Raw genomic sequence first — 22,692 nt, 5'->3', positions numbered from 1 at the left:
TAGTTTCAGGCGGAGAGATAATGTCATTGGTGCTGTGTTAAAATGTGCTTAAAATGATTAAAAGATGGCGATTGTGATTGAGTTGAATAGTGTTTGGGAAATAAAGATAGTTTTAAAAAGGTAGTGGTAATATTTCATTCAGCACAGAAATTTGTAGGTGGCGTAACTCACCCTGCCCTGAGGATCAATTTACCCAGGGTAAGTTGCGCCAAGAGACCACTTTTTTTGGACAAGCTATGTTTTCAAAACTGTAATGTTTACATCAATTCTGATTATTTCCAGGGATACACAACATCCTGAAATATATGTAGATATCTTTGTTAGAAAGAATACCATATTTCCCTTGACAGAGTGATGCTGAATGTAAAAAATGGCTCCACAGACGCCACTCTCCCCTAGAAAGAAAAGAGGTATAAAAAGGAATTCATTTCCATTTAGGTGTGTGTAACTCTGGTCTGAATTCCCCCCAAAGAGGGCATACTATTGTGTACACGCACTCCTTTGGTACGCTCAGTAACATTTGTAACTAAGGGAGAAATAGTAAATAGGGAAATGGTCATGGTCATGGTTGAGCTGTCATGATTCATACAACAGAAACCGGGGGAACTTGCAGTAGGTGCCATGGTCTACATTTTGACATTTTACAATTTAGTAATTTAGCAGAGGCTCTTATCCAGAGCGACTTACAATCTTAATTTCTTCTGTCCGTCATCATCATCTCTGTTTCCAATCAGTGTAGTACCGTCAAGCCTTGAGTCATTTGTTTTACCCACACCTTACATTTTGTATTTGTTAAATGACTAAATGCATAACAACTTTATTATTGGGGTAGGCTGTACTTAGTCAGCCTATTAGGCACAATTTAATAAAAGATAATGAAGTTATTGTTGTAAAAAGCACCACAAAATGAGTTCCATTTTCTTTGCAATACATTGATACCCTTTTATCACTAAACATTCAATATTTTTTTATTTTCAATAAACCTAGTCAATTTCGAAATGATCTTTCATGACGTAAAATGTTAAATTGTCCAGAAAACTAAACAGAATGTTTTATTCCATGTCCTAGTTCAGTTTCAATGGAAGAAATAAGTATTCAGTTCTAAACTGTTCTGCCATACAAACAGGGGAGAAGGCATTACACCAGACACAGGAAACAGAACACTGTGGGTGTCTGTGGTTTTCAGATAAGTGTTAGACTCTGACTTTGCAGAGAGATCTGCACAGTATTGTTGAAGGGTTGCCAGCTGCAGAATGATGTAGAATGACTTCTGTGATGTAGAATAGTTCGAAGCTCCACACAACAAACTGTATGTACAGTCTTTTCCTCATAACCACTAGTACTGTACTGATATGATACACCCATCAGTTGACTGAATGGTTGACTGTTACTAGCAACAAACTACTAGTTACTAACAAAATTGTTAAAAGGTTTTAAAAATGATTCCAATAAATGCAACAGTTGGACAATGGATGAAGATACGCCAAACTTTTTGAAGAAAATGTATCCATTATATATTGACTGAATTATAGCACATAAAACATTTTACTGGCAAGGACAAATAATGGAGTTCAGGGATTTTGGTGGGAATTTAGGTATTACATTTATTGTCAAATTTCAATATGTCTTAGAATAGATGACACCTATCTATACATACTTTACATCGTTTGCGAGATCAGACATAGTATTACTATAATCCGAGTGTTCCTTTTCGGAAATTGCTTTCATTTTAGAGCATCTCTTTTGTAAACATTTCAAATGCATTCAATTCTAACTGTTATCAGCGCCGCACAAAATGTACACCCATCAAATAACGTTATCTTTCTTCTCTTTCTTGTGATGCAAGTGTCGAGACTATGCGTTTAATCTCAGACAAAGTTTAGCGTTCTTATAGATACAACGGAAATACAATGTTTTCCATTGAGCCCCTTTCAGCCATTACCGGGATGTGTTTGACAGGTCATTACAAACATTTCCACGGTCGTAACGTTACAAGCAAGAGTATGAAAGAGTCACAGGACTAAAATCAAAGCAATCAATCCAGCCAGATTTAAGTGACAAGTGGATTTTGCACCCCTCAAACACAGGAAATAGATGGTTGAAAAAGACAGATCCTCAGGTTCCTTTCTTCTCATAGGTGCGGGCGGGTCTAGGTGCAAGACTAAGGGTGTGTATGTATGTGTTTATGTGAGGTTGTGTGTGTTTATTTGGTTTGTTTAAAATTTGCCCCCCTTGATTTCTCCTGTCTTCTTGATGATGTGCTCCATGGCAGCCACCTCAGAGGTGTCTATTTCCACAGCTTCATACCTGGCCAGGATCTTCAGAATGGGCCTCAGCTTCAGCCACCACTCAGTCTTTGGGATACGGTGCCTGTGGAGGGAGGAGAGAAGGATGGAGTGAGGGGAAAGGGTGGTAGAAGGGGGGAGTGTGAAGGAGGAGGAGAATAAGAGTGGGATCAGAGAAAGAAAACAGGAAACAGAGGAAGAGCTGGGCTGGTTCAATGGTTCTGATTGGACTGACACATACTTACAAACAGCACTTACCTACCACTGCTCAGCATTAAAACACAGCTGAACTCAATGTGGAACACACGATGAAGAGTCACAAACAAGAGAGAGGAGAGAAAGAGAAGGAGGAGAGAAAGAGAAGGAGGAGAGAAAGAGAAGGAGGTGTGGAAACAGAGGGAGGATTAGGACTTACTCAAAGTCAGTGTCTTCCTTGAGGGAAGCCAGGGGTTGGAAGATCAGGGATCGCCTTTTCATGCCCAGCACACAGGCAGAATCTGGTGTGTTAGCAAAGATACGACCTGGGGACACAAAGAGGGCTAGCATCAACATAGGAGGGCAGTAGCCTGGCTGGTCCTAGACCTGTCTGTATGGGCTTTATCCAGCTCATCTCTTATAGCAGGACAACAATAGTCAGAGGAGTTGGATAAAACACCTATCTAGGACCAGGCCAAGGGTAGTACAGGTTGTAGAGGAACTGTGTGGTGTAGTTGTCGTTGGCATTAGAGTTCCTGTGGGCAGGAGGAGGATTTGCCCTCTTTGTGTCCCTTTGTCTCTCTTTTTGGCCAGGACGCTCTTGAAAAAGATATTTTAAATCTCAATGAGCCCTTCCTGGTTAAATAAAAGTTAAATAAAAAAAATAAAAAAATATGGATAGCTTCTGAGGATGGTAGCTGACTCTATAGCCACTCCTATCTGTCATATCTTTAATCTGAGCCTAGAGGAAAGTATTTGTCCTCCAAATTAATTCCTCTACCCAAGAGTGGTAAAGTGGCCTTTACTGGTTCTAACAGCAGACCTATAAGCTTGCTGCCAGCTCTTAGCAAACTGTTGGAAATAATTGTGTTTGAACAAATACAATGCTATCTGTAAACAAATTACCAACAGACTTTCAGCATGCTTATAAAGAAGGCCCTCAACAAGTACTGCACTGACACAAATGACTGATGATTGATTGAAAGAAATTGATAATGAGAGGATTGTGGGAGCTGAACTGTTAGATTTCAGTGGAGCCTTTGATATTATTGACCATAACCTGTTGTTGAAAAAACGTGTGTGTTATGGCTTTTCAACCTATGCCTTATCGTGGATTCAGAGCTATATATCTAATAGAACTCAAAGGGTTTTCTTTAATGGAAGCTTCTCTAATGTCAAACACGTAAAGGGTGGTGTACTGCAGGGCAGCTCTCTCGGCCCTCTACCTTTTTCAATTTTTTACCAATGACCTACCACTGGCATTAAACAAAGCATGTGTGTCCATGTATGATGCTGATTCAACCATATACGCATCAGCAACCACAGCTAATGAAGTCCCTGAAACCTTAACAAAGAGTTGCAGTATGTTTTGAAATGGGTGGCCAGTTATAAACTGGTCCTGAACATCTCTAAAATTAAGAGCATTGTATTTTGTACAAAGCATTCCCTAAATTCTAGACCTCAGCTGAATTGGGTTACAAATGGTGTGTCTGTTGAACAAGTTGAGGAGACTAAATTACTTGGCATTACCTTAGATTGTAAATGGTCATGGTCAAAACATATAGATTCAATGGTTGTAAAGATGGGGAGATGCAGGCTCTAGTTTTGTCTTATATTGATTATTGTCCAGTCGTGTGGTCGGGTGCTGCAAGGAAAGACCTAGTTAAGCTGCAGCTGGCCCAGAACAGAGTGGCACGTCTTGCTCTTCATTGTAATCAGAGGGCTGATATACAGTGCCTTGCGAAAGTATTCGGCCCCCTTGAACTTTGCGACCTTTTGCCACATTTCAGGCTTCAAACATAAAGATATAGAACTGTATTTTTTTGTGAAGAATCAACAACAAGTGGGACACAATCATGAAGTGGAACAACATTTATTGGATATTTCAAACTTTTTTAACAAATCAAAAACTGAAAAATTGGGCGTGCAAAATTATTCAGCCCCTTTACTTTCAGTGCAGCAAACTCTCTCCAGAAGTTCAGTGAGGATCTCTGAATGATCCAATGTTGACCTAAATGACTAATGATGATAAATACAATCCACCTGTGTGTAATCAAGTCTCTGTATAAATGCACCTGCACTGTGATAGTCTCAGAGGTCCGTTAAAAGCGCAGAGAGCATCATGACGAACAAGGAACACACCAGGCAGGTCCGAGATACTGTTGTGAAGAAGTTTAAAGCCGGATTTGGATACAAAAAGATTTCCCAAGCTTTAAACATCCCAAGGAGCACGGTGCAAGCGATAATATTGAAATGGAAGGAGTATCAGACCACTGCAAATGGTGTAGTGGTGTGGGGGCTGTGCTTTGGCAAAGTGGGTGGGGTTATATCCTTCCTGTTTGGCCCTGTCCGGGGTTGTCCTCGGAGTGGGCCACAGTGTCTCCTGACCCCTCCTGTCTCAGCCTCCAGTATTTATGCTGCAGTAGTTTATGTGTCGGGGGGCTAGGGTCAGTTTGTTATATCTGGAGTACTTCTCCTGTCCTATTCGGTGTCCTGTGTGAATCTAAGTGTGCGTTCTCTAATTCTCTCCTTCTCTCTTTCTCTCTCTCGGAGGACCTGAGCCCTAGGACCATGCCCCAGGACTACCTGACATGATGACTCCTTGCTGTCCCCAGTCCACCTGGCTGTGCTGCTGCTCCAGTTTCAACTGTTCTGCCTTATTATTATTCGACCATGCTGGTCATTTATGAACATTTGAACATCTTGGCCATGTTCTGTTATAATCTCCACCCGGCACAGCCAGAAGAGGACTGGCCATCCCACATATGCTCTCTCTAATTCTCTCTTTCTTTCTCTCTCTCGGAGGACCTGAGCCCTAGGACCATGCCCCAGGAATACCTGACATGATGACTCCTTGCTGTCCCCAGTCCACCTGACTGTGCTGCTGCTCCAGTTTCAACTGTTCTGCCTTATTATTATTCGACCATGCTGGTCATTTATGAACATTTGAACATCTTGACCATGTTCTGTTATAATCTCCACCCGGCACAGCCAGAAGAGGACTGGCCACCCCACATAGCCTGGTTCCTCTCTAGGTTTCTTCCTAGGTTTTGGCCTTTCTAGGGAGTTTTTCCTAGCCACCGTGCTTCTACACCTGCATTGCTTGCTGTTTGGGGTTTTAGGCTGGGTTTCTGTACAGCACTTTGAGATATCAGCTGATGTACGAAGGGCTATATAAATAAATTTGATTTGATTTGATTTTGCAAATCTACCAAGACCTGGCCGTCCCTCTAAACTTAGCTCATACAAGGAGAAGACTGATAAGAGATGCAGCCAAGAGGCCCATGATCACTCTGGATGAACTGCAGAGATCTACAGCTGAGGTGGGAGACTCTGTCCATAGGACAACAATCAGTCGTATATTGCACAAATCTGGCCTTTATGGAAGAGTGGCAAGAAGAAAGCCATTTCTTAAAGATATCCATAAAAAGTGTTGTTTAAAGTTTGCCACAAGCCACCTGGGAGACACACCAAACATGTGGAAGAAGGTGCTCTGGTCAGATGAAACCAAAATTGAACTTTTTGGCAACAATGCAAAACGTTATGTTTGGCGTAAAAGCAACACAGCTCATCACCCTGAACACACCATCACCACTGTCAAACATGGTGGTGGCAGCATCATGGTTTGGGCCTGCTTTTCTTCAGCAGGGACAGGGAAGATGGTTCAAATTGATGGGAAGATGGATGGAGCCAAATACAGGACCATTCTGGAAGAAAACCTGATGGAGTCTGCAAAAGACCTGAGACTGGGACGGAGATTTGTCTTCCAACAAGACAATGATCCAAAACATAAAGCAAAATCTACAATGGAATGGTTCAAAAATAAACATATCCAGGTGTTAGAATGGCCAAGTCAAAGTCCAGACCTGAATCCAATCGAGAATCTGTGGAAAGAACTGAAAACTGCTGTTCACAAATGCTCTCCATCCAACCTCACTGAGCTCGAGCTGTTTTGCAAGGAGGAATGGGAAAAAATGTCAGTCTCTCGATGTGCAAAACTGATAGAGACATACCCCAAGCGACTTACAGCTGTAATCGCAGCAAAAGGTGGCGCTACAAAGCGTTCACTTAAGGGGGCTGAATACTTTTGCACGCCCAATTTTTCAGTTTTTTGATTTGTTAAAAAAGTTTGAAATATCCAATAAATGATTGTGATTGTGTCCCACTTGTTGTTGATTCCTCACAAAAAAATACAGTTTTTATATCTTTATGTTTGAAGCCTGAAATGTGGCAAAAGGTCGCAAAGTTCAAGGGGGACGAATACTTTCGCAAGGCACTGTAAATACTATGCATGCCAGTCTTTCTTGGCTATGAGTTGAGGAGAGACTGACTGCATCACTTCTTCTTTTTATAAGAAACATGAATGTGTTGAAAATCCCAAATTGTTTGCATAGTCAGCATACACACAGCTGACACACACACTCACCCCACCAGACATGCCACAAGAGGTCTTTTCACAGTCACCCAAATCCAAAACAAATGAAAGAAAGCGTACAGTATTATATGTAGCCATTATTGCATGGAAATCCGTTTCATCTCATATTGCTCAAATAAACAGCAAACCTGGTTTCAAAAAACAGATAAAGCAACACCTCACGGCACAACGCCTCTCCTCTATTTGACCTAGATAGTTTGTGTATGTTTTGGTATTGATATGTAGGCCACATGGCCTTTCTTTTTTAATTGATGTTGTTCTGTCCTTGAGCTGTTCTTGTCTATTAGTGTTCTGTATTATGTCATGTTTCATGTTTTGTGTGGACCCACGGAAGAGTAGCTGCTGCTTTTGCAGTGGGGATCCTAATAAAATACCAAATGATCCTCACCGTGTCTGTAGCACTCCTTCAGCTTGTCAGTCAGCCACAGGACAGACTTGGCTCCCATCTTGGTGCCAAAATTCCTGTCGAAGGGGCTGGGGGTTCCACCCTGGTCGTGAGCAAAGAGAGAGAGAGATGGTTAGAGAGATGTATTTCCATATGAATATATAGATGAATTGGTTCCTTATATTACCACAGGTTTAGAGTTGAGCCCATTAAACAGTTAGAAGAAGTGTCCATCAGACCTGTTGCATGTGTCCCAGGATGTTCATCCTGCAGTCGAACGTGCCCTTGCCCTCCTCTGAGTACAGGTTGTAGAGGAACTGTGTGGTGTAGTTGTCGTTGGCATTAGAGTTCCTGTGGGCAGGAGGAGGATTTACAGTAACAAGAGAAACAAGAGAACGATAATGTCTGAGGGATATCAGACAGGATGTGTTTTTGAGGAGAGCACATCTACCTGAGAATGAGACCTCTCTTCACTGAGGTCTTCATCTTTTCTATCAGATGCACCACGTTCAGCTGCAACAAAACAATACAACAGATGATTCAACATCCCAATGTCCCCATTTTTTTGTGCTTGAAATATAACACAGAATCCATCCATATTTGTTATTCTGTCAGTGTGCCCCCTGACCTCCAGGTCATGGATATGGAAAGGCTCTTCATAAATGTAGGCAGCGTCAGCCCCAGATGACAAGCCAGCCATGGTTGCCAGGTAGCCGCAGTATCCCCCCATGGTCTCAATGATGAACACTCTCCTCTTGGTGCCAGCAGCAGACTGCTTGATCCTGTCGCAAGTCTGACAGAAAGAAAGAAAGGCTAGTATGAGGAGGGATGTGTGTCTGGGTATTGTCATATGTTAGGCAGGTAGCCTAGCAGCTAGCATAGCAGTTAAGAGTGTTGGGCTAGTAACAAAAAGGTCACTGGTTTGAATCCCAGAGTGACTTGGTAAAATATCTGTTGATGTGTCCTTGAGAAAGGCACTTAACCCTAATTGCTCTGGATAAGAGTGTGAGCTAAATTACTAAAGTGTGTGTGTCCCACAAACTTTCTCCTGTCAGAGGAGGCAAGTTTGATAATGAGGTGTTTTCTTGTATCCCAAATATGCCAGATATTGTTGTTGTGGGGAAGGCTGGAGGGAGGTGCATATTTTGGATGTGGGTTGCTCTTTTGACTCCTACATGGAGCAGACCTTTTGTTGCTAAGTTGCTGAAATACCATCTCCATGTGTCACGCCTGAACAGCCTTAGTTATCAGTGCAAACTTGTGGTGCTGATATCTGGGAGTCTCGCCCATGTACATAGGCTGACTGTACGTGGCCTTCAGAATGCAGGCTTGCATAGGACAAAGGCAAAGTAGCTAACAAGGTAATGCTCTGTGTCAGCGGTCATGGGCAGCCTTGCTGTATGGAGAAGGTGCTTTTTATATCCATCCAGATATCTTTGTCCTTTGAAATGTTTGAATCCTTCTCGACTGTAATGTAATTTGTGGATTCAAATAAAGTATTTAAAATGTGTGTGTGTGTCTGGGGTACAGCATGTGTGTTTGTTTTACCGTGGTGATGGTGTTGAGGGCGGTGTCAGCGCCGATGCTGAAGTCTGATCCGGGAACATTGTTGGAGACGGTGGCGGGAATGACCACCATGGGGATACACAGCTCCTCGTACTTCTCCCTGGCTGTTACCAGCTCCAGACCACCCAGATACGCCTGATAAGGAGACACACAATACCATGTATATCTGGACTAGGCATCAACAGACAAGACAATATTCATGATACTCGTTTTACAACTGTTGTGCTTATGTTCAATGAATATGTTCAATCAATATGTTCAATGAATATGTTCAATCAATATGTTCAATGAATATGTTCAATCAATATGTTCAATGAATATGTTCAATCAATATGTTCAATGAATATGTTCAATCAATATGTTCAATCAATATGTTCAATCAATATGTTCAATGAATATGTTCAATCAATATGTTCAATCAATATGTTCAATCAATATGTTCAATCAATAATGATTGGACAGTGGACAAGTGAACCATCCGAATACTCTCTGATCCAACCCCTCGATCCTCACCTCAAAGCCTCCAATGATGATCAGAGAATGGATGTTGAACTTGGCAATGTTCAGGCTGATTTGCTCAATGTTTTTACCTGGCAGGTTTCTACACAACAGAGATGAGAAACATTGAAAGTTAATTGTCAATAGAGGTTTCTGTTGTTCTTCGTAGGACCCTGGGTTCCTCCTAAACACACAACTGTGAGCTTTCCCTGGCCCTAAGCATTGGTGCGTGTGCTCTGTGGAGATGTCTCACCTCTTGGTACCGAGATTGGACCCTCCCTTCCCAGTCCATCCACCCACTTGAGCCCAAGTGATAGGCTCAATCTGAGGAAGAGGAAAGAGAGATTAGTATGGTGTGTGTGTGTGTTATTTGTGTTGATCTGTGCAGGTGGAGCTCAACTTGGCAATGAACTGATGTTCTTGATGGTGCCATTCATCTGATCAGATGTAAAATAACATACAAGTTGTCCACTACAAGAAATCCCCAGGGGCATATTTCCTGGTGGAATGTCCCACCTGTCCGTTAGCCAGGCCATCAAAGCCATCGTGTATAGCCAGCATCTGGTGTCCCTGGATGAGACCAGCCCTGACAGCTGAACGCACTGCTGCATTCATCCCAGCACAGGGGGCGCCCACATTTACAATGGCAATATTGATGTTGCTCTGAGAGGGGGAGAACAAGACAGAGAGAGGATGTATTTTGGGTGCAACCTTATAATGCCTTCAAATGTGCAACCAGGTTGCCCAAATATCAGACCAAGATAGCAAGAAAAAGAACCTGATGAAAATGATACAGTTACTCACCTTCACTTCTGGGGGGTTCACGTGAGCCAGCATTTTGTATGTGTTCCAGTTATTCTGAAAGCTCCTACAAACAAGAAAATGACCAATGGTTTTCATCTCAGTACTTAGTCCAAATGACAAGATATCCATGGAAGGAAAGAAAATAGGCAAAATAAAGGCTCACTTTCCCCTGAGATTCACAGCATCTTCAAATCTCCCCTCAGCCATGGCTACGGTCACATCTTTAGTCTGAGAGAGTGAGTGAGAGAGGGGGGGACAATAGAGAGAGGAAGACATTTTAAAAGACGATGTCAATAATATGCTTTCTCAGCAATAAGAGAGGAAATAATGCAGTTTGATTTGGCATAGGTATATAGCTCACAACTTGGACACACTCCATGAGCGGCAGCCTGATGGCCATGTTCCCAGAAAGACTGACAACACAGGCTGGAGTTTCTGGGGTGGCCTCCAACAGAGCCATCACAGCCTCCACACCCATCCTGCTACCCTGGGGGATGGAGGGAGAGAATGAATGAATGAATGAACAAAGGATCGATTATCATAGCATTATATTATAGGTGCTATGTAAATGACCCTGAAGGTCAAGAAAGAGTAGACAACAGAGTAAAAACAATACCGGCACAGACAGACGGATCGACAGACACAAAGTGGTGACAGACAGATGGATTACCAGGATCCTGTCGAAAGCAGAGGGGGTGCCACCTCTCTGTACGTGTCCCAGGATGGTAGAACGGGTGTCAAAGCCAAGTTTCTTGGATACCAGCTGTACAGAGTGACACAGAGAGATTACAGCATCAGTCCTCTGTCAGATCAGAGCTAGATGATTGATCAAAGGTGATATTACCCTAGCCCCTTATAACCTTTACCATTAGGGGGATGAAACATATCGGACTCTGGTTGGGGGAATAGGGTGCCGTTTGGGACACTGCCTGTTTCAGTGGTTAGGGACAAATTCTATTGACTGTGTAATGCCATCGCTCACATTTTTGACTTGGTCACAGGTGATGGGTTTTTGCTTACGGTCCTGGGCTCCCTCTGCCATGATGATGACGTTCAGACGAGAACCACGCTCCCTTTGCTGAGACGGAGAGAGAACGTTGTTTTGTGTGTTATTATATGAGGAAGAGAGAGAGAAAACCAGGGAGAGGGACAAAGAGATAGAGAGGGTCAATCAGAAGAGGTGGAGAAGGGATAGAAGGATGGGGGGATAGAGGGAGCAGGAGAGGAGGTGTGGTACCGCAATCAGTCTTTTGCACAGATGCTCCTCCCAGTTGTCCTCTGGGGGCATCTCTGGGATGAACACCCAGTCAGCACCGCAGGCCAGAGCAGTCACCAGGGCCAGGTAGCTGTGAGGACAGACAGCAATGTTAATACATACACAAGCACGCACAGACACATGTGCACACAGATGCACGCACACACACACACGCACACGCATGCACACACAGTCAGGCACTCACCCGCAGTGTCTGCCCATCACCTCCAGGATAAAGGTCCTCTGGTGACTGTCAACAGAAATATGTGAAAAACACAAGAATCCCCCCAAAAATCATGATTTACTGATGCTTACAAATGACTTAATATTGGTGTGTGTGTGTGTGTGTGTGTGTGTGTGTGTGTGTGTGTGTGTGTACCTCTGTGCAGTAGTTGTTATGGCGTCCACCACCTCTATGATGCGGTGCAGGGCGGAGTCAGTGCCAATGGTCATGTCAGTGCCACAGAAGTCGTTGTCTATAGAGCCCACCATGCCCACGATGTTGAGGTGAGAAGAACGCTTTGCCTCCTCCGCCGTGATCTTACCTGGTGGTGGACACACAAACTAGCAGTCAGCTCTCACATTTAATGCACTACTTGTAGTCCTATGTGGCTCAGTTGCTAGAGCATGGCCCTTGCAATGCTATGGTTGTGGGTTCAATTCCCACTGAGGCCACACATATCAAATTGTATGCAAGCACTATTCTAAGTTGCTTTGGATAAATTAATTTGCTTATATGACTTGGGTCCACAAGGAGGCATTAATGTACAGTGTAAGGAGCCAGATATTTCAAAGACCATACAGATGCTTGGGCCTGTATTCACAAATTGTCTTTGAGTAGTAGTGCTGATCTAGGATCATTTTTGGCTTTAATCTCATAATGAATAATGACCTAATCCCATACTTAGGATCATCTAAAAAGTGACTGGGAGGGTTACACAATATTATGTTTTATGGTAGTTGGTTGCTTTGGAGTGAAGGGTACTGGGTAATGTAGTCTTGTTGGTGGCCTAGGTATCTCACCCTGTTTGATCAGGTCAGCCAGCAGCTCACTCCACTCTGTACGGAACTGGTTAGCACCAGTCAAGCTACCGTCACCACCGATTACACACAGGTTGGTGATGCCCAGTTTGACCAAGTTGCAAGCGGCCTTCAGACGCCCCCACTTCTCTTTGAAGTCCATACAGCGGGCACTGCCAATCACAGTGCCACCCTGAGACGAGACAACATGCCAACAGAACACATTCAGATGGGCTAAATAAGAGGGAGAGATGGAGGAGGAAGTAGAGAAGGACAGGTTGTGGGCTATAGGCAGAGAGGGATGAGAGAGATTGTGGTTCAGGAATAGTGTGTGTGAGAGCGAGAGAGAGCAAGAAGGAGAGAGACCAAGGGGGAGGGAAGGAGGAAGGGAAGAGGAGGAAAGGAGGGAGGTGAAACCCCAGCCTATCATTCTGAAGCCCATTAAATCCAGTGAACCCTGGCATTTGACTAGCTCCTACTGACTAGAGGGTCACTGATCTAGGACCAGTTCATGTTCCAGAGGATGGATCCCACCCTTTTCACTGAAAGGTTACATTTGGTTAGAAACTAAAGAAGAGTGAGGGGGGAGGTAATTGGATAAAGTGTGTGTGTGTGCCTGTGTACACGTGTGTGTATACTGTATGTGTGCTCACCAGCTGCAGCATCATAGACACGCTCTCCCAGGTGGCAGGTTTGATATTGTCACCTCCATCCACCAAACCCTGGTAACCCTGGAGACGAACACACAAACCTGTCACTCACAGTTACGGGAGAACCCAAGGTAACTGATGTGGCTTAGCTGACAGACCTTTACGGTAAGGTAACAGGCAAGGAAAAAGGAATATGAGGTTGTAAGAGGCTCATTCCAGATCACCTTTCTCAAATCCAGACTGTCCGTAGCTCTGTTGGTTTACATCCTGTCCCCTCTAATCATGGATTTTGTATTATTCTATACGTACATCCAAGACACTCCATTTAGTAAGATATGTTACATTTCGTATGGTGTGTATTCATTTGTGGATGTCCATCACCTATTTCGGATGATATGTTATGAATTATAATTCATACCATATATTCCGAATTTACACATCATACAATATGTTACAAATTTGAAAAACGTACTATATGTTACAAAATCTAGCTAGGTGGCTAATGTTAGCTAGCTAGCTAATGTTAGCTAGGCTAGGGTTAGGGTTAAGTTTAGGAGTTAGCTTAAAGGGTTAAAGATGTGGATAAGTGAAGGGTTAGCTAAAAGGGTTAAGGTTAGGGGAAGGCTTAGCTAAGTAGTTACAAAGTAGCTAAAAAGTAGTAAGTAGTTGAAAAGTTGCTAATTAGCTAAAATGCTAAAATTACCGTGATGAGATTCAAACTCACAACCTTCGGGTTGCTAGACGTTCGCATTATACACCTTTCCAGCTACCCTACTTTGACTTTTGACTTGAGTAACCATCTGTCTAATGTAACCATACCAAACATAACATATCATGCTGATTTGAGTATCCCAGAAGTCTAGACAGTTTTCCACAAATGTTACGTTTTGTAGTAATGTTGAATAAAATCAGTAGTGACAGTGCTGAATAAAAACTTTGACATGAATTCACTCATAAAAACAGCAGCTCTTTGCTGTAGTCTTTGACAGTTTCTCTCTGGTCATGGTTTTAAAAGTTAAGAAAATTTCAAGTAGGCTAGTATCAAACTTTGTGATGGACTGGGTCGTGGAAGCTGTAGGCACTGTAATTTGAGCTATAAGATTGGCCAGCACAGTAGCCACACTGATTAAGCCACAGATCTCTCTGTTTGCCGGGTAAGCTGAGTTTGAATGAAATGGTTCAAAATGGGAACACTTTGCATACCTGGTGCGCAGGGCTTCTGAATCAAGTGCACCTACCGCCAAGAGCTCAAAAAAATAAATACAAAAAAAATCCCTTTATATTGTTGGCTTTTCTACAGAAATGATTGGTGATCGACTAAGAATGCCTTGATTGCTGTAGACTATAATAATCAGAAAAAGGGAACAGTAACAGTTCTGGGCTAATGGGAAACATAAAATGGTTGATGAGATGGGGAGGATACAAGTCAGGTACTAACCTCATGAACGAAGTAGACTTTGGCCCCAGTGTAGATGCCCACTCTGACTGTGGCCCTCACAGCAGCATTCATACCTGCAGCACAGAGTGGCTGTTAGAACATCACTGACACAGTCCCACCTGCACAGGTGGTTTTGAACTATGACACACAACACAGTGTAGCTGCTATGATTAAGTTGGCATGCTGTGTGCTACAAACTTGACATATGAATGATTTTATAGGGGATGCAGACAACTTGACTGGCTGAATCACCGCTTGGTTCCACAACTGCAGGGCACTCGACCAAGCCGCTACAGAGGGTGGGGCTGAGCTCCCTGCCATCCAGGACCTCTATACCAAGCGGTGTCAGAGGAAGACCCTAGACTCTTTCTGCTACTGCATGACAAGTGGTACCAGTGTCCCAAGTCTGGAACTAACAGGACTCTGAACAGCTTCTTCCCGCAAGCTAGAAGACTGCTGAACAAGACTGCTAAATAATTAATCAAATGGCTACCTAGACTACCTGCATTGACCCTTTTTGTATTAAGTAACTGTCTTGCACTGACTCTATGCATACATACTGGACTCTAACCACACACTCACACATACTTACAAACAGACTGCCCAACAGACACACACACACTAATAACATGCACACACATGCATAGAGACGCCACACACTCACACACACTTTCACACACGCTGCTGCAACAGCTCAGTTACCTCGTACCCCTGCACATCGACTCTGTACTGGTACTCCCTGTATATAGCCATTTTATTTTTGACTTGTTATTGTTATTCACTGTGTATTTATTTATTGTGTCACTATTTATATTTGAATCTTTATCTTTAACTCCACATTAGTCCCTCCCTGAGTGACTGGTTTAGATGGAAGCTAAACGGGCTACATACAACAATTTCAAGATTTATTTCACATGACTGGGAATACAGATATGCATCTGTTGGTCACAGATACCTTAAAAAAGGTAGGGGTGTGGCTCAGAAAACCAGTCAGTATCTCTTGTGACCACAATTTGCCTCCTGCAGTGTGAAACATCTCCTTCGCATGGCGTTGATCAGGCTGTTGATTGTGACCTGTGGAATGTTGTCACACTCCTCTTCAATGGCTGTGTGAAGTTGCTGGATATTGGCGGGAACTGGAACACGCTGTCGTACACATCGATCCAGAGCATCACACACGTGCTCAATGGGTGACATGTCTGGTGAGTATGCAGGCCATGGAAGAACTGGGACATTTTCAGCTCAAAATAATTGTGTACAGATCCTTGCGAGCATTATTATGCTGAAACATGAGGTGATAGCAGCAGCTTAATAGCATGATAATGGGCCTCAGGATCTCCTCACGTTATCTCTCTGCATTCAAATTGCCTTCATTTGTGCAATTGCAATTGTGTTCATTGTCCGTAGCTTATGCCTGCCCATATCATAACCCCATCGCCACCATGGGGCACTCTGTTCACAATGTTGACATCAGCAAACCGCTCACCCTCAGGTCAAGACCCTGGTTCGGACGACGAGCACGCAGATAAGCTTCCCTTTGACTGTTTCTGACAGTTTGTGCAGAAATTCTTCGATTGTGTAAACCCACAGTTTCACCAGGTGTTCGGTGGCTGATCTCAGACGATCTCGCTGGTGAAGAAGCCGGATGTGCAGGTCCTGGGCTGGCATGGTTACATGTGGTCTGCTGTTGTGAGGCTGGTTGGACGTACTGCCAAATTCTCTAAAATGACATTGGAGGTGGCTTATGGTAGTGGACATTCGTGTAGTCAGCATGCCAATTGCACGCTCCCTCAACTTGAGGAATCTGTGGCATTGTTGTGTGACACAACTGCACATTCTAAAGTGGCTTTTTTATGGCCCCAAGCACAAGGTTCATAAGTGTAATGATTATACTGTTTAATCAGCTTCTTGATGTGCCACACCTGTCAGGTGGATGGATTATCTGGCAAAGGAGAAATGCTCCCTATCAGGGATGTAAACACATTTGTGCACAACATTTGAGAGACATTTGTTCAGTGTACTTACACTTCATCATAACAGGTCAGAACCCCAGACGAAGGTTAAGGTAAACCATCACAATGGCTTGTATGCCCGTTAGAAACTACAATATATGACCAAAAGTATGTGGACAAGTGCTCAGCAAACATCTCATTCCAAAATCATGGGCATTATAATGAAGTTGGTTCCCCTTTGCTGCTATAACAGCCTCCACTCTTCTGGGAAGGCTTTCCACTAGATGTTGGAACATTGCTGCAGGGACTTGCTTCCATTCAGCCACAAGAGCATTAGTGAGGCAGGACACTGATGTTGGGCGATTAGGCCTGGCTCGCAGTCGGTGTTCCAATTCATCCCAAAGGTGTTCAATGGGGTTGAGGTCAGGGCTTTGTGCAGGCCAATCAAGTTCTTCCACACTGATCTTGACAAACCATTTCTGTATTGAACTCGTTTTATGCACAGGGGAAGTGTCATGCTGAAACAGGAAAGTGCCTTCCCCAAACTGTTGACACAAAGTTGGAAGCACATAATCATCTAGAATGTCATTGTATGCTGTAGCATTAAGATGTCCTTTCACTGGAACTAAGGGACCTAGCCTGAACAATGAAAAACAGCACCAGCTAATTAATCCTTCTCCAACAAACTTTACAGTTGGAAAGTAGCATTCTCCTGGCACCTGCCAAGCCCAGATTAGTCCGTTGGACTGCCAGAGGGTGAAGTGTGATTCATCACTCCGGAGAATGTGTTTCCACTGCTCCAAAGTCCAATGGCAGCGAGCTTTACACCACTCTAGCCGACACTTGGCATTGCGATCTTAGGCTTGTATGCAGCTGCTCGGCCATGGAAACCCATTTCATGAAGCTCCCGACGAACAGTTCTTGTGCTGACATTGCTCCAGAGGCAGAACTGGGTTGTGAGTGTTGCAACCGAGGACAGACACATGTTACGAGCTACATTCTTCAGCACACGGCGGTCCCACTGGGTGACCTTGTGTGGCCTACCACTTCGCGGCTAAGTCGTTGTTGCTCCTAGGCGTTTCCACTTCACAATAACAGCACATACGGGGCAGCTCTAGCAGGCCAGACATTTGACAAACTGAAAGATGGCATCCTATGACGGTGCCACATTGAAAGTCACTGAGCTCTTCAGTAAGGCCATTCTACTGCTAATGTTTGTATATGGAGATTGCATTGCTGTGTGTTCAATTTTATACACCTGTCAGCAACGGGTGTGGCTGAAATAGCCAAATCCACTAATTCGAAGGGGTGTCCACATACTTTTGTATATATAGTATATCTCTCCACTGTATCACTTCATTCTTACAGGCCCAGTGCAGTACAAAACTCCATGTGTTTTATAGATGTTTGTGATTTTGGAATCATACTGTGAAATTAAGATAATGCCCTTTTAGTGTAAGAGCTGTTTGAATAGACCTGAAATTTCAGCATGATTTGGTGGGATGTAGTTTGGCCTTCTATGGTGACATCACCATGCAGTGAATTAGTTAATATACCAATATGAAAGAGAATTCCAAACATCTCAGCCAATGGGTGCGTTTGTAAATTGCCTCCAGTGTGTCAGAGTGTGCTTTGGGTCGTTCAGAAATTCAGAGCATTGTCAGATTGCCTGTTCATAAATTCTGAGCATTTCGCTCTCGGCTCGTTCAGAGCGCACACTGGACGCTCTGGCCGGAGGAGTTGGGTTGATCCAAATGTTCTGACCTCACAGCGGCAGTCAAGCACCCAAGCTAACTGGCTAAAGTTGGTTAGCTTGCTAGCTACTTCCAGATACAAATGAGAGAACTCACTCTGACTATTTTAAATCACCCTAGAAGAGCTGGTTAGGCGGTTTTAATTTTATCTAGAGTGTTAGTGACTGTAACTGTGCAGCTGGCAACAATGTAATTATTTTTTATGCCGACGTTTACTGACACAAGTCATATTCAACGGGTGTTGCGCGTTCGTAAATTCATCTATTATTCTGCGTTCTGGCACACTCTGTAACGATTCTCTTCTTGTGAAGTAGAGGCGGACCAAAGCGCAGCGTGGTGGTTGTTCATTGTATTTTAATGAAATAAATGACGATACATGAAATAACTAAATGAATACGAAAACAACAAACGGAACGTGAAACCTAATACAGCCTATCTGGTGAACACTACACAAAGACAGGAACAATCACCCACCAACACACAGTGAAACCCAGGCTACCTAAGTATGATTCTCAATCAGAGACAACTGATGACACCTGCCTCTGATTGAGAACCATACTAGGCCGAAAACATAGAACTGCCCCAAAACATAGAAAAACAAACATAGACTGCCCACCCAACTCACGCCCTGACCATACTAAATAAATGCAAAACAAAGGAAATAGAGGTCAGAACGTGACACACTCAGACAAGTGTGCTCGGAAATCGGAGTAGATAGCCAGAGTGGATTTATGAACGCACCCAATAACAGTTCATTTTCTGTTTTCCTCTCCCCACTCAGACCACTTCCAGACAGTACTAGCAAAATTCTTGCTGGGGAAATGTCTGTTTTCACAGTAAGGTACTTAATTGTTACCCAGAAATGATTTGATATTGAGATAAAAACAGCTGCATTGGACATTTAACAGATTCATTGTCTCATAGTGATTTTGCAGAACAAAAAAATTGTAATGTGTACATATACCAGTTCATCATAATCATTATGTAATAGGGTCCAGAGTTTTTTCTTGTGAGTTCACATGGTCAGGATGTATGGCTGATGGGGAAACATAGCATAGCATAGCGGAATAATGAAGAGCACTCCTGTTTCAGTGAACTAGCAGGGATCTGAAAGGGCAGACAGGGTGGGTGGGTAGGGCAGACCGGGTGGGTAGGGCAGACAGTGTGGGTGGGTAGGGCAGACAGAGACGACAGGTATGGTAGGGAAGACAGGGTGGGTGGGTAGGGCAGACCAGGTGGGTAGGGCAGACAGGGTGGGTGGGTAGGGCAGACAGGGTGGGTGGGTAGGGCAGACAGAGACGACAGGTATGGTAGGGCAGACAGGGTGGGTGGGTAGGGCAGACCAGGTGGGTAGGGAAGACAGGGAAGACAGGAAATGTAACTAGCTCACTGTCTCAACACACCAGCTCCACTCTAAAGGGCAACACATGTGGATAGTATTGACGTGCCAAGAGTGTCTCCCCTTTCAACATGATGGAGGGAGAAAAAGGTTTAGGTGGAAGAGGAGGAATATGAGGGAGGGATAGTTCGGCCCACTTATCTCCTCCTCCTCCTCCTCTCCATGTCATATGACAAAGGTCACGCCTCTAAAATTAGCACCACTTCAAAAAATACAGAGAGACGAGAAGGAACGAGGGGGAAAGAGAGACAGCGGGAGGGAAAGAGAGGTAAATAGAGGGAAACATAAAGATATGGGCGAATATTTAAAGGACAGAGTAGCCAGGGTGTATGTACAGAATATGGGAAGAAGACAAGAAAGAAAAAAACATGAAATAAAAGAGAGAACAGACAGAGAACCCTGAAAAGCAGCTAGCCAACTAGAGCTACTTAGTTGTTGGCAGACAGCTCCATAATGATGTAAAGTTCAGACAGGCAGACAGCTCCCTGACACAGGCTCCAATCAGAAGGTCATGTGGGGTCAGTGGCAGACATCCCAAAAGGTCAAAGGGGAGGTATTCATCATACAGTTAAAGGTCAGAGGGAAGACTGTTGGGTGCATCCCAATAATCTTTCCTTTCTCCAAAAGTGTGTGCATGTTCACTTTCCTTCCTCGATTTCAATCGAAATGATTGGTATACGGAAACTCCCTCTACCCATGCCTACACCAATCCAATAATTTCACATTTTGGGGGAGTAGTGAAAGAGTGCACACTTTAAAAGGAAGGAGAGATTATTGGGACGCACCCACTGCAAATACTCTGGTGACCCTGGCAACCTCCTCGGATGGAAGACTTCACGTTGCCCTTTTTGAGCTTGATAAGATATCTCAGTGACAACTGAGAGAAGGGGTCTCTATGTGAAGCTAACGTATGTTCAATAATGTGATATCACAGCCACCAACACGATATGAACTTTCAATGTCAGAACTCCACAATCATTACAGTTTATTTGGCCGTAGTGGTGGCTGTGGCAAACTGTGTGACTGGAACTGTGACTGAAAACAAAACGTCAACACAGTTGAATTTCAAACCAAATAAGAGGCATGTTTTCTATTAGTTATATGTGCTGTGACTCATCTGACTTTCAACCAAAATGTGTGCATTTCTGTAGTCCAGTCAGTCTATGCAACACCCTTAAAGTCCAGCCATAACTTCAGACAACACAAATTATGTTTATAAATCACTTCTTACTTTACCTCACTACACTCCACTGTTTCCCTAGTCCAAATTCACTGACAAGCTCTGAGCATGAATGGGAATTATGGGAATTGTTGACATAAAGTAATATCTCATTGTTTGCTGCCCCCACATGGGAACTGTTCCCACAGACCTATATAACTCTGGCCCGGCTCAGCCACCTGCTGCTTACCAACAAGCCTCTGGGCTGTCTGCCCTCCCTTGGACTGTCTGCCCTCCCTTGGACTGTCTGCCCCTGTAACTGGTACTTCCCCCGAACAGTCCCTTGGCACCCACCTGCCCTGGTCCGCCCAGCCCCACTCACCCTGGGCATCGCCTCCAGAGGTCAGCACGGCGATGGAGCGGCCGATGCCCATCTTGCTGTGGTCTTTAGGGTGCGCCATGGTCCTGGAACTGCCTGTGACCAGAAAAGGGAAGGAAGGAAAAGACAGCAGATAAGAATTAGCCTTGATCCTGGTAGCCCTGCTGTGTATGGTATAGTGCAGTAGAATGTCTCTCTCTCTCCTCTCCCCTCACTCTCCCTGCTTGGCTGACTGGGAAAGTGACTGGATGGGACAGTGGGACACAGTTTATCCACCACCCTGCTTGGCAGGAATCTGATGCATGCGCGTGATGAGAACACACACACACCCTATCACTCGCACATACACTTGTGTGCAAACGCGCACACACACCTCTCTTCACTCTAAACTAATTATAAAACTAACCACCGTCACAGCCTATGCCTTCATACAAATAAATAAGCTTGGTCGGCAGCAATCACAGAATAGGCTGTCCAAGGCTACACCGAGCCTATCAATACACAGCATGGATGAGAGTTTGTTAGAATAGAGATCTTCGTTGAGAATTAACTTGAGAGGTTACTGTAATGAGAGTGTGCGGGAGTGTATGAGAGAATGCATGTGTACCCTCAAATCAAACTCCTATCAATTGAAGCATAAATGTACTGTTTCTCTTTTGATAACTTTTCGTAAAAACATTACAGCAGGTAGAAAAAAATCTTTCATATATTCGAAATGCATGCATAAATACAATACTCCCACAATAGACATCATTTAGTATTCTAATTTTCCTAATTGCTAACTAAATAGATAGCTAATGCCATGACAAATGCATTACATCAGATGTTGCTATGTACTGGAAGAATCAACTAAGTATCTCACCCTGTCACACCCTGATCTGTCTCACCTGTCTTGTGGTTGTCTTCACCCCCCACCAGGTGTCTCCCATTTTCCCACATTATTCCCTGTGTATTTATACCTGCGTTTTCTGTTTCTCAAGTTTTCGTTTTTAAACTTCCTGTTCTGAGCCTGCCTGTCGTCCAGTACCTGCCTGACTCTCCTGGGTTGCAAACCTCTGCCTGCCCTCAACCTGCCTTTTGCCTGCAATTCGAACTATCTGCCTCCTATGTCTGCATCTGGGTCTTTTCCTGAGTCATGATACACCCGATATGCCTTCTCTACCGCCAACAAATCTATCTAGCATTTCTTTTGACTGTTCCCACTTCCAAACTAGTTTTCTAAAACCCATGCTTTGTTTTTGAAGACGGTGTATGTGTTTAATGTCGTCACACCCTATCTGTGACTGTCAAGCCAGTCATTATCATGTCTGTCTGTCTCAGTGGTTCACACCCTCCACCTCATTCGTTACCATAGAAAGTAGACACATTACCCCACTGTGTGTTTGTGTGTTTGTGTGTGTGTGTGTGTGTGTGTGTGTGTGTGTGTGTGTGTGTGTGTGTGTGTGTGTGTGTGTGTGTGTGTGTGTGTGTGTGTGTGTCTGTGTGTGTGTGTGTGTGTATTTGTGAGTCTGTGTGCAT

General features: G+C 43.8%; 1 protein-coding gene across 1 annotated transcript; it reads right to left on the bottom strand.

Moving 5' to 3' along the window:
- Window positions 1-1,584: 1,584 nt before the first annotated feature.
- Window positions 1,585-21,525, bottom strand: LOC139371093 (phosphofructokinase, muscle b). The gene is made up of 22 exons (XM_071111161.1): window positions 21,178-21,525; window positions 14,532-14,605; window positions 13,097-13,174; window positions 12,447-12,636; window positions 11,803-11,968; window positions 11,629-11,673; window positions 11,406-11,514; window positions 11,151-11,246; window positions 10,839-10,931; window positions 10,530-10,655; window positions 10,332-10,396; window positions 10,169-10,232; window positions 9,881-10,027; window positions 9,618-9,688; window positions 9,380-9,467; window positions 8,849-9,001; window positions 7,929-8,093; window positions 7,752-7,813; window positions 7,540-7,651; window positions 7,304-7,403; window positions 2,701-2,806; window positions 1,585-2,370 (listed from the first exon to the last, which is right to left on the bottom strand). Exons 1-22 carry the CDS (start codon window positions 21,254-21,256, stop codon window positions 2,217-2,219), a joined length of 2,343 nt encoding a protein of 780 aa, XP_070967262.1. The 5' UTR covers window positions 21,257-21,525; the 3' UTR covers window positions 1,585-2,216.
- Window positions 21,526-22,692: the final 1,167 nt, after the last annotated feature.

The sequence above is a fragment of the Oncorhynchus clarkii genome, chromosome 17 (assembly GCF_045791955.1).
Source record: "Oncorhynchus clarkii lewisi isolate Uvic-CL-2024 chromosome 17, UVic_Ocla_1.0, whole genome shotgun sequence".
NCBI lineage: Eukaryota > Metazoa > Chordata > Actinopteri > Salmoniformes > Salmonidae > Oncorhynchus > Oncorhynchus clarkii.
Note: the sequence above shows the minus strand (reverse complement) of the source record. Positions and strands in the feature narration are given on the sequence as shown.

What these genes read in the sequence shown, in the direction of transcription:
- LOC139371093 (XM_071111161.1), bottom strand. Translation starts at nt 21,256, where the DNA reads ATGGCGCACCCTAAAGACCACAGCAAGATGGGCATCGGCCGCTCCATC. An exon ending in ATGGCCTGGCTAACGGACAG is followed by an intron (nt 9,689 to 9,880) that starts GTGGGACATTCC and finishes CCTCTTCCTCAG; the next exon opens with ATTGAGCCTATCACTTGGGC. An exon ending in GAAGGAGTGCTACAGACACG is followed by an intron (nt 2,807 to 7,303) that starts GTGAGGATCATT and finishes TTGTGTCCCCAG; the next exon opens with GTCGTATCTTTGCTAACACA.